Source organism: Rhinoraja longicauda, chromosome 8, assembly GCF_053455715.1.
Source record: "Rhinoraja longicauda isolate Sanriku21f chromosome 8, sRhiLon1.1, whole genome shotgun sequence".
Taxonomy (NCBI): Eukaryota; Metazoa; Chordata; class Chondrichthyes; order Rajiformes; family Arhynchobatidae; genus Rhinoraja; species Rhinoraja longicauda.
The window spans coordinates 36756471-36769407 of record NC_135960.1 but is presented as its reverse complement, the minus strand read 5'-3'; the positions used below and the strand labels follow the sequence as shown (position 1 = coordinate 36769407).

General features: G+C 41.0%; 1 protein-coding gene across 2 annotated transcripts in view; it reads right to left on the bottom strand.

The window, feature by feature from the left end:
- Positions 1–12937, bottom strand: part of LOC144595861 (partitioning defective 3 homolog B-like) — a 916989-nt gene that overhangs the window by 833567 nt on the left and 70485 nt on the right. Inside the window, exon 2 of one of the 2 annotated variants that reach the window (XM_078403665.1) lies at positions 11713–11814. In XM_078403665.1, the coding sequence (XP_078259791.1) occupies positions 11713–11814 (102 nt within the window). Of the gene's footprint in view, positions 1–65; positions 157–11712; positions 11815–12937 lie in introns of those variants that run through there. The other variant, XM_078403667.1, reaches the window with a different exon arrangement.

The window sequence follows — 12937 nt, the reverse complement described above, 5'->3', positions numbered from 1 at the left end:
GAGAGAGGGAGGAAGACAGGATGAGAAAAAGGAAATACTTTTCACAAACATTTCTCAATACTCACTAGACAGTTCCTGGGCCAAGTTAAGATGTGCATTCAGTGGCTCATTGCATGGATCTTCAAGAGATCCATCCAAGCAGATTGTCTACCTCTCTGCAAAGGTTACATTCATGACCAGGGTGTCCCAAAACAAGGGAGCAGGACTTGTTTGCTGGAGACCTGCTCGGACCAGTTGACACTGCTGGGGGAAAGAGTGCATCCTGGAGCCAGATGATAATATTTTGATTCGAGTGCTTTCGGAGTTAGAAAGTTATTTTTAAAGTAAAAAAAGACAGAAGTAAATGCAGCAACTGCGTAGCTCAAATGAATTCAAATGGCAATGCAGATACCAATGTCTTCCTATGAAGCTAATGAAGGAGCAGCACAGCCGAGGAGGAAATCATAGGTTGTACGATAAACTTTGAACTGCCACTTGCCTAAATTTTGCATGAGCTGGTTCAAGAACCTGATGGTTGTATGAAAGTAGCTGTTTCTGAAGCTGATTGTGTGTGACTTTAGGCTTCTAAACCTCGTATCCGATGGTAGTGGTGGGAAAAAGCTTGGCGGGATGGTAAGGATTCTTGATAATCGATGCAGTCTTCTTGAGGCTGTGCCTCATGTAGATGCTTCTGATGGAGGGGTGGACTGTGCCCATGATGAACTGGGTCGAGTCTCTGCAGCCTCTTGCTTTCCTATGCAATGGAATTGCCATACAAGGCCATGGTGCAACCATGATGCTTTCTACTCTACATCTGTTGAAAATTTAGTTTTTAGAGTATTTGATGACATGCCAAATCTCTTGCAATGAGCAATAGGCAAGAGGAAAAAAAAGTGCTGAACAGACTTCCCCATAAAGTATTGTGCTCATTTAGATTGGCTGTAAACAAATCCATTAGCCATACATATGTAGAAAAGGAAGTAAACACTTTAATTTTATTACCATAGCAGGCATCATTTATTGCTGTTGGATATGATCATGATACCTGGAGAAGCCTATGGAGGGCAGCAGAGTGTACCAGGTTTGCACGGCAATCCTGCTGAGAATTTCAAGCTGAACAACAGAGTATTCAACACATGATTGGAAAAAAAGTAAGTTCCACTATTATTTTTAAACATAAAAGTTCTCTCACCTGCAAGTTAATGACGACAAATACGCTGAAACTAAAAGAACACCTCTGCGGTTGACGGCACCTTCCATTCTGGAAATTTGAGTACAAACTCCAGGCTGACATTGTATGAAATTAACGAGGAAGGCCAGCCAGCAATATTGAAGACCAATCTATCATTTATGATATGATAGATAAAGGAAATTCTGCACCTTTCAGCAATAAAATAGGTTAAAACTTTCACATTGCTGTTTGCACTTCCCATTAAAAGTAATCACACTTCAAAACACCTGATTTAACCCACCATCTAGTGACCTGACTGGTCAACAGTTTCTGCCCTCACAGACCTTGGCTAACCTGTGAATACTGAGAGCATTGTCTGTTTTTACATTAAAATATATGGTTATTGCTAAAGCAAATTGGTAGCATTCCGAGTTTGTGATTCTCCAACTTAATTTCCAGTGATTGTACCCCGTTCAATGCTTGTAGTTCCAGCTCTTGCGACACCCTGGCTTTCTTTCACATTAACTGTCAGTTGTTGCAGTCTTATTTTCTTGGCAACGCCATCTATTACCCCTTTGCCTGGCAGCCGGTCCCGCCTTTCAAAACCTGACAAAAATGCTTTCTTACATTCTTCCTCGTTATTAATGTCTAGCATCCATTTTCCCTCGGGAAGTGCTGTGTGATGTTTTACAATGTTAGAGATAACATGGAAAACAGATGGCAATATATTTAGACAACCACTGTTCCATTATGAATAATTTCCTATACTCTGTCCATAGCTGATAATAAAATCTACAGAAGAAGCAGAGGACTGTAATATTTCTCACTGAAATAAAATTGTCTGTAGTTTTGATTAGTGAAAGGATGTTTCCAATGGCAGTAGGATCGGTAACTCGGCAATCAAGGTAATTGGCAAAAATGCCAAGGGAGATGAGAAACTTTACTTTTATACAGCAAATTATTACAATCTGGAATGCATGCCCAAATTTTAGTCAAAGCCGATTTAAGAACAAAATGCATTTTGAAATAACCTGGAAGAAAAGGAAACATTTGCAGAGCTTTAACAAAAGATTACAAGTGTGGAACTAATTGGATTTCCCTTTCAAAGAGAAAAGTTTATAGCCTTTTGAAAAACCGGATTGCCCCATATATTTTTATGCCCTGTGCATAGAAACAGAAAATAGGTGCAGGAGGAGGCCATTTGGCCCCTCGGGCCATTCATTGTGATCATGGCTGATCATCCACCATCAGTAACCTGTGCCTGCCTTTTACCCATATCCCTTAATTCCACTAGCCCCTACAGCTCTAACTCTCTTTTAAATTCATCCAGTGAATTGGCCTCCACTGCCTTCTGTGGCATAGAATTCCACAAATTCACAACTCTCTGGGTGAAAAAGTTTCTTCTCACCTCAGTTTTAAATGGCCTCCCCTTTATTCTTAGACTGTGGCCCATGGTTCTGGACTCCCCCAACGTTGGGAACATTTTTCCTGCTTTTCTAGTTCTTTTATAATTTTATACATTTCTATAAGATCCCCTCTCATCCTTCTAAACTCCAGTGAATATAAGCCCAGTCTTTCCAATCTTTCCTCATATGACAGTCCCGCCATCGCGGGGATTAGCCTCATGAACCTATGCTGCACTACCTCAATAGCAAGAATGTCCTTCCTCAAATTAGGAGACAAAAACTGCACACAATACTCCAGATGTGGTCTCAGCAGGGGCCTATACAACTGCAGAAGGATCTCTTTACTCCTGTACTTAAATCCTCTCGTTATGAAGGCCAACATGCCATTAGCTTTCTTCACTGCCTGCTGTACCTGCACGCTTACTTTCTGTGACTGGTGTGCAAGGACACCCAGGTCTCGCTGCACTTCCCCTTTACCTAAATTGACACCATTGAGATAATAATCTGCCTCCTTGTTCTTGCTGCCAAAGTGGACAACCTCACATTTATCTACATTATACTGCATCTGCCATGCATCTGCCCACTCACTCAACCTGTCCAGTCACCCTGCAACCTCCTAACATCCTCTTCGAAGTTCACACTCCCACCCAGCTTTGTGTCATCTGCAAGCTTGCTCGTGTTACTTCTAATTCCATCACTCAAATCATTATATATTGTAAATAGTTGCGGCCCCAGCACCGAGCCTTGCGGCACTCCACTTGCCACTGCCAGTCATTCTGAAAAGGACCCGTTTATTCCTACACTTTCTAAAACTTTGTTGGAGTACTGCAAATTCACGAATCTAAACAATAAAACAAGTCGACTAAGCCGTTATTCATTTTACAGTCACAAAGAATTGCCAGATTAACTTCACACAGAGTGCAATTGCATCCCAGACTCTATGCCTTGATCTTTTGTCAGATTCTCCAGTTAAAATTGAGCTATGAACTTAACACAAATGCCAATACTACCCATTGCCTTGCACAATGCTACCCATTGATCCATGCTATTGTCTTCCTTAGCAATGCTGCTCCTTTGACATTATCTAGTATATTGTTGATAAAATATCCAATGTATAATTAGTTGCCCCTTCTTGTGACCCCTGCTTTCATCATTCTCCCTCCAACACAATTGCTCATTGTCTGAAGAAGGGTCTTAACCCGAAACGTCCTTTACTCCAGAGATGCTGCCTCTCCCGCTGAGTTACTCTAGCTTTTTGTGTTTATTTTCCGTAAACCAGCATCTGCAGTTCCATCCTAGCCGTTCATTCATTTGTTCTGTTTCTCCTGATCCTGGGTAGATTTGTGCTCTGATACAAAGCACCTTGGGATTTCTCCAAAGTCCTGAACATGGAAAGAATCTAGTGTTTTGAGGACTGGTAATTTAGTACAAACTATTATGCCTATACAAAAGCTTTCATACACTATTTCCCAACATCTGAAAAATTCCTACATTAAATGAATCTGGTCAGTGTTCAACGTTAATTGCATGATTAGCAGTCTGTCCGAGTCTGCAGCACAAAATTACTCGTAAGTCAGGATCAATAGGCAGTTGTGTTAAGAAAAGTTACAAATGATAAGTGGCAAGAGATAAAAAAATCTTGCACCAATGTAGCTCTGAAATTCTTTCCGATGAACATGCATTGCAAAGAGTGAAGGGACATCTCATACCCAATCTATTGAAGAAGGGTCTCGACCCGAAACGTCACCCATTCCTTCTCTCCCGAGATGCTGCCTGACCTGCTGAGTTACTCCAGCATTTTGTGAATAAATCGATTTGTACCAGCATCTGCAGTTATTTTCTTATACTATTCTTAAACATGGTGTCCTCTTCATGATAATGATTGTAAATCCATCCAAAAAAAGTAAATGAAAACCAAAATTTGCAATGTTGGAAATCGCTAAAAATTCTGTTCTGACAATGGGTCACCAACCTGAAACGTTCAACCAGTTTCACTTTTCCTAATCTGCCGAGTGTTTCGAACATTTTTTTTTTAATTTAAAAAAAGGACTTAATACAATGAATCATTGCTGTGCCCTTCATTATTCATTTTGCCATTGAAATATAAAACAGAACAGTACAGCACAGGAAGAGGTCTTTCGGCCCACACACAATGTTGGTGCCAAACAAGATGCCAAGTTAAACTGTTCTCATCTGCCTGTTCATGATCCATATAATAAGATCATAAGATCCTAAGTGATAGGAGCAGAATTAGGCCATTCGGCCCATCAAGTCTACTTCGCCATTCAATCATGGCTGACCTATCTCTCCCTCCGAACCCCATTCTCCTGCCTTCTCCCCACAACCCCTGGCACTACCATGTGCCTATCTCAAAGCCTCTTAAACACCACTATTGCATCTGCCCCCACCACCACCCTGGCAATGTGTTGCAGGCTCCCACCACACTCTGTGTAAAAAAAAACTTGCCCCACACACATATGCATTAAACTTTCCACCTGCCCTCCAGTGTTGGACATTCCCTCCACACCCCCACACCCCACTCCTGGGTTCTGGCTGTCTATCCTATCTCTGCCTTTGATTTTAAATACTGATCAAGTTTCCCCACAACCTCTGATGTTCCTGAGAAAACAATCCAAGTTTATTCAACCTCTTCCTGTTGCCAAAACCCTCAAGTTCAGACAGCATTCTGGTAAGCCTCCTCTGCATCCTCTCCGAAGCTTCCACATCTTTCCTGTAATGGGGCAAGCGGAACTGCATGCAATAATCCAAATGCAGCCAAACCCAAAGTCCAATAGAGCTGCATCATGACTTCCTGACTCTTATGCTAGCATTGAAGGCAAGCATACCATATGCCTTCTTTACTACCTAATCAACTTTGCTGCCACCTTTAGTGAGCTCTGAACTTGGATTCCAAGATCCTTTGACACATCAATGCTATTAAGGGTCTTGCCATTAACTGTCTTCTCTCTCCTTACATTCTTCACTCTTCACTCAACAACTCGGTGGTATGTTATTGAGTGACGGGAGTGAGGGATACGGAACCAGCTACTTTAGTTCTGAATATCCTTCACAAACTACTGCCTCTTACCTTTGCTCCTTTAACTTGCTCTCTGGTCAACGCTTTTCCCATCTCCTTTAGTAGGTCTAAGTCCCTCAATATCAAATTAGATTAAAATGAAGCATCATGAGAGGTTTTTTTTAAATGCCAAGAAGCTTTACATAAATGCAATTGGTTTTAGTAGTTATGAATCTACCGCAGATAAAATCAGCATTCAATCACAGCATGTTGGTGAAAATGCTTCCCAATCGGCACTCCTGATACTGAACCAGAAGTTGGCATCTGGTAGATAGCTCCTCAAGAAGAATTGGCAGACAAAATTTGTTGCTCTTTAATTATCCTCCAGAAAATAATGGCATCATTGTGTCCTCAGTAAGAGAGTAAATGCATTGATATGAAACAAAACAAACCTTAGTTTGCTATTTTTGGCAGAGGTGCCAAAATAAATCTCTTCACAAACATTTCCATCAAAAGTGGTCCATTTTCGACACTCCCTCAGCTTTGCAAAAGCAAACTGAAATCATAAATATCATTGAGGGTACTTAATAAAATTGTACACTTCATGGAAATCCTTTCCACCCTGAATTTTAGAAGAGAGAGAGAAAGAGAGAGAGAAAGAGAGAGAGAGAGGTAGAGAGAGAGAGAGGTAGAGAGAGAGAGAGGTAGAGAGGTAGAGAGAGGTAGAGAGAGAGGTAGAGAGAGAGAGAGGTAGAGAGAGGTAGAGAGAGAGAGAGAGAGAGGGAGAGGTAGAGAGAGAGGTAGAGAGAGAGGTAGAGAGAGAGGTAGAGAGAGAGGTAGAGAGAGAGGTAGAGAGAGAGGTAGAGAGAGAGGTAGAGAGAGAGGTAGAGAGAGAGGTAGAGAGAGGTAGAGAGAGAGAGGTGTAGAGAGAGGTAGGGAGAGGTAGAGAGCGGGAGCACAGGGAGGGTGTCAGAGGGTCCGGTGAAGACAGTCTCTCTTTCTCTGACAGTCTCTGTCTCTCTCTCTCTCTCTCTCTGACTCTCAAGTGTTGTAGTTGCTGAATGGCCTACTCCTGCACCTATTGTCTATTGTCTATTGTCTAGAAGCCCCGCATCCCCGGGGTGAGCGGCGGCGGAGGCGAGGAGGGAAGTTTCCTTGGGTTTGTTGTTTGCGAGGGGGCGCTGTGATCTCTCGCCTTGTCCCGGCTCTGGGTCAGTGGCGATCCGCTCTCCAGTGAGCCTTCGCCGGCAGCTTCTGCCTCCAGTCCCCGCCACCGCAACGGTTCCACGGCTCCAGGACAAGTTAAAGATTCGGGGAGAGTTGAGGGGAACTCGCCGCATAAAGCAAAAAAACCTACAAAATCATCATAGTTTTTACTAATTAATCATATATACACCAAATTAACTGTTTTGAAAACAGTATTTTCTTACCGATATGGAGAAAAACTGGAAAAAACGGATGAAATTAAGGTTTGTTTACATGGAACAGATGAGCTGCCGATGACCTATGACCTGCGCATGCTCAGTCAGAATACCGAACTCGCATCTTTGTAGTTAAATAGTGATAGTAATATGCAGGGTTAATGATGGAAGTAGTGACAGAATACAAGGGACAATACAATTTAAGGTTAATCTTGGAGTCACAAGAAATTGCAGATGGTGGAATCTTGAGCAAAACACAATGAGTTGGGTTAACTCATGCAGCATCTCTGGAGAGAATGGATCAGCAACGATTTGGATCGAGACCCTTATTCAGAGTCCTTGCACTTTCTACGAATAAACATTTAACTTGAGTGAAGGCAGGGGCGCAAGAGACTACAGATGTTGAAATCTTGAGCAAAAATCAGTGCTGGAAGAAAGCTCAGAAGGCCAACTGATCATTCTGAAGAACAGTCCAAATCTAAAATACTGTAGTATAAGAAAATAACTGCAGATGCTGGTACAAATCGATTTATTCACAAAATGCTGCAGTAACTCAGCAGGTCAGGCAGCATCTCGGGAGAGAAGGAATGGGTGACGTTTCGGGTCGAGACCCTTCTTCAGTCTAAGATACTGTATGTCGATTTCCCTCCACAGATCCAGTCTTGCCTGCTGAGCTCCTCCAACACTGTATTTTGAATAAGCCAGGGTACAGTCAGGAGACAAGTGTAACACACAGCTCCTAAATGAGGTCCCATTTCACTGCTAACATTCAGGCTTACAATCCCCATCATTAAAATACACCTGTTTATCATGCAATTAAAATAACAGATTCCTCTGAACTACACTGGTTCTCAGCCTTGCTTAGTATTCCGAAAATGCAACAATTTGTTCTATTGCTATCCATTCAACATTAATTTCATCAGTGTTGCATCATCACTGGAAATTAGTCATTTAATTGCCGTTCAACAATTCCCACTTTTTTTATTTAAAGGCCACACCAATTTCAATCACAGTTCTGAATGAGCTCCATGGGTAACTTCATCATCAATTAATTTCTCTGTTGGATATAGTACATACCCCTCTTTTATTTTTAATTGACCTACAATTGGGCAGATGACAAGATACGAGCTTAATGAAGGGAGCCAGCATTACAAAAAAAGAGAGAAAGAGAAAAATCAATGGTATGAATAAAAAAAGTTGAAACTATGTTAAACAGATCCAGGAGCATTGACTACACAATTGAAGTCCAAGCATGTTTAAGCGGAATATGCTTTGGCATCCATTTCCAATTTTGGGAAACAATATTTTATGATGTACAACTCTTTAGTCTAAAGTCTCAAAAATATATCCAATAATCCATCAGCAATCTTACTGAACAATGGCTTTGCGAATGTAATAAAGTCTTAATAAATTGCAATATAAACCAATCCATTTATAATTCTGTTATCCTGGCTCTTGCATTCCAAAGCAGACACAGCAATTGTGACAAGCTCATTCTGAGTCCCAAGCACTTAACATTAAAAAAACAGAAGAAAAGAAGTAGATTTATATAACACCTTTGTTATCCTTGAAACACAATAAAGCACTGTATAGACAATTATATATTTTCAAGAGGCAGCCACTCACAGAATATTTAGTGTATAGGGAGTACATTTGGACTGTCAAATCCAGAACACACCATCTAAGAACATGGAGGCACAAGGCAGCAAATGCTTGAATTTTGACCTGCTGAGTTCCTGCAGCAGATTGTTTGTTCTCCATCTCACAAAAATCATGGCCACAATGTCTCCCTACAGTTTAGAAACTTATTTTTCAGATATTTTTTGAATAGCTCCTCTTTGAACAGTGTAAATTAATCTGCTTCCACCATGTTTAATATAAACCACACACTGTATAAAAAAAACTTTCGTTCATTTCAGTTTTAGTTCTTCTGCTAATCACCTTAATTCTGTGCACACTGGCTCTTTACCTTTTCGTTACTCAGAACAATTGCATTTGATCAAATCTTTGAATCATAGCCTCTCTGCCGTGTTTTCTTTTCTGCAGCTAATCAGGTAAATCATCCCTATATTTCTAATTTTGGTATCATCAATATTGTTGTAATGCAACTAGACAATTTAGAGGCAACAAAATCCCCCTCAAACAACAAGATAATTGTCATTAGTATTTGCACTCATGTTGGATGCTGCATCATTATCTGGCCAAGGCACCACGAAAATTCAACTTCTCATCCAACATGGACATACTTAAATACTGTTTGGGGACAAAAAGGGCTCCAGTTCAATGCTTCATTTGACAGCTCTGTCACTGCAACACTGCGTCATCAATGAACTAAATTATGAGCCTTGACTGTGGACTAAAAGTTCTGGAGCATAAACCAATAATCTTAATGCTTGGTAGTGAGAATGTTGATATGTGTCATGGAAGAGAAATGGCACTGGGACAGTTCAGTTCAAGGAAGCCACCTTTGGCTAGACTGTGTTAGGCATACCCTAGGGACCTTAACAAAAAAGTGCAAGTTAAATATCTTTCAGTCTAATGGAAATTAAAATAGGTAAAGAGGTTAGTTCCTTAAAACTGCAGTTGTATAGGGCCCTGGTAAGACCACATCTGGAGTATTGGTCTCCTAATTTGAGGAAGGACATCCTTGTAATTGAAGCAGTGCAGCGTAGGTTCATGAGATTGATCCCTGGGATGGCGGGACTGTTATATGAGGAAAGATTGAAAAGACTAGGCTTGTAAACACTGGAGTTTAGAAGGATGAGAGGGAATCTTATAGAAACATATAAAATTATAAAAGGACTGGACAAGCTAGATGCACTAAAAATTTTCCCAGTGTTGGGCGAGTCCAGAACCAGGGGCCACAGTCTTAGAATAAAGGGGAGGCCATTTAAAACTGAAGTGAGAAAAAACTTTTTCACCCAGAGTTGTGAATTTGTGGAATTCTCTGCCACAGAGGGCAGTGGAAGCCAAATCACTGGATGGATTTAAGAGAGAGTTAGATAGAGTTCTAGAGGCTAGTGGAATCAAGGGATATGGGTAGAAGGCAGGCACGGGTTATTGATTGAGGACGATCAGCCATGATCACAATGAATGGCGGTGATGGCTCAAAGGGCCGAATGGCATCCTCCTGCACCTATTTTCTATGCTTCTAAACTAACTGCAGGTTCTTTCAATGTGAAAGATGCATCTTCTGGATGCGCTGTGACGCATCCTCAGTGATGTGACCTGGGGTCCTGGGGTGTTTCGGGTCTCACAACATCAGACACCCTCGCCCAGGTGACCCAGCCGGGGTTGTTCAGGCCCCGACTTGCATCCCAGCAGCAACTGCCCACGGATCAGCCCTCTTAATAACTACTCTGCAGGGGTTGGGAAACTCTGGTGCGTAGAGGGACTGGGCTCTGTGGGGTGAGTCCTGGCCGGGCTCCTCCTGCGTCTCACCAGGTTCAAGGCCTGTGCGCTGCACCTCGTTCTCCTTCTCCGAGCATTTCATTCTTGCCTGATGGCATAAAACCTTTCCGTAGCTTCTTGGGCTTCTTTCTCACGAAAGACACAGACTGGGGTGCCAACCCATCCTGTCCCAGGTGCCATCTTTCCGTGCCATCAACTGTCTCTCCAGTGGTCACCAAACTATTCTTGGTTGTCACCCAGTCTATTCCTAGGTGCCACTGGCTGAGCCAGACTTCAATGTGAAAGATACACAGTACTTAATTTGTAAACAAAAATAATTAGTTTAGTTAGTAAATCCAAATGGAGATATCTAAATGGCTCATTTTATATTATCCCATTATTCATTAGTAGCTTCTTGGTACATCCTGACTGTTCAAGATAATTTTTCAATCTGTGTAATCATCAAGAATGAAAACAGTGTCCTCACTGGTAATCCATGGGTTCTCACTTTGATCAGAACCCTTTCAAATATTCTCCATTTGTGCAAAGGAAACTGGAGCTACTTTTAGATTTGGGTTGGTGCTGTTCTGCCAGATTCTGTTGCTTTCAACAAAATGATACAACTTCACCAAAATAGAAAGTTCCTTGTTCTGAAATGCTCACGGTCCAACTGCCAAAGGGAATTGTGTCACAGGTAATCAGATTTAATTTATTGCCCGGAGAGAATATTTTCAGATATACAAGTGAAGCAACTACTCACATTACTTGGTTGGGCATAGCATGTGATAAATTCAATGCCATGCATAAAATAAAATTGTACCAGTTTGCTTACTTTGTTTTACTTGGTTCATGAACACTCTTGTTCTAATTAAGCCAACTGATAGACTTTTTTTTTTTGCCTCTATATCCATTATTTGCCTTTATTATATAGCAAATTTTGAACACAAACTTTTGAACAAGTGTAAAACACGGAGGGCATCACGATTCCATTGCTTTCCTTACCCTGTACACTATTACAGCCAATGTTACTTGAGAAGGATCACCAACTTTGGATGGCAGTAGTCCTTAATGATTTTTCATGTTTTGGTTTCTCTAAACTTATTTTCTATCCCTAACATTTTTATAATTCTTTCATTTTCCCTCAATTGTTTGGTTTATGCTGTGTGGCTAAACACGTGAAATTGATTTTTTTTATTCTTAGTATCTCGTCCCAACTAGAAGACCCTTTCTTCAGTTCTGAGGTGAATAGTTCAAATGCAATACTTTCTTCGGTCAAAAAAGATTTACATTTTGTCATGTGGGTCAATGAGAACTGAAATTAAACCTTACCTTATCTTTGTCTTCCACAACATCTATCAGTACATCATCTGGATCTAGTATCCCTCCATCCATATACTCCAAATGGTGAATCTTTATCGAATATCCAGTATCCTTCACAAAGAAAGAGTACAATTTTAATAATGCAAGTAGCAGAATAACAAGTGGATACGTAGCAGTTTCATCATTAATCCTGGAACTTCCTCCTAATGCAACATATTAAGGTGTCTCCTCAACTGTTATCTTTCCAAAGTGGGCAGTCTTGCCATTGACATGCATATCCCAAGAATGAATTTAAAAATCTAAAATTTTGACCCAATTACAACAATTAGGGGCTAACCAAAAGCCTTTCATGGACAAAGAAATTCACTCTCAGTTAAGGTCCAGTGTCTCAAGCTTTCAAAAAGGATGACCCCATCCTACAATCTAGCCAAGTATGATGTTCACAAGGTTATCAGGGATGCCAAGAGAGAATTCCAAAACAAGGTAGAGGATCAATTAAATCATGCAGATGCCAGATGACTGCAGCAGAGCCTGAATAGCATTATGGGCTAGAAATTGAAATTAGGGGCAATCTCTAGCATTGATACATTTCCACTGGATGAGCTCAATGCCTTTTTGTGCCATTTTGAACAGGCAAACAAAGCTCCATCAAGACATGTCGTCTCACCCGCCATTGGCACCATCTCATATAACATGGTGGCAGAAGTCCCAACTGCTTTCACTTTACACTCTAAAATATTTGGAAGCAGCTAGCCTGGATGGAGTCCCTGGATGGGTTTCCAAAATTGTACACCAATCAAATGGCCACAGTCTTTGCAGACATCTTCAGCTCACTTAAACAATATTCTATCTCACCAACTCAAGGAAATCTCCATAATTCCAGTCCCCAATAAACATAATAAGACCTGTCTGAATGACTACCACCCAGTAACTCTAACATTGACCACAATGAAGTGCTTTGAAAACTTGTTAAGGCCCACATCTGTGCTAAACCCCTGGTTAATCTAGACCATTTACCATTTGTGGTATAAGAAAAATAAGTCGATGGAGCACGCCATCTCATTGCACAACATTCAGCTCTGTATCACTGTGACAATAAGAACATTAATGTCAGGTTGCTCTTCATTGACAACAGCTCAACCTTCAACACCATAATATTAAATAAATTAATCTCTAAACCTCTGGACCTTGGACTCAAAGCATCCATCTGCAACTGGCTTCTGGACTTACTGAC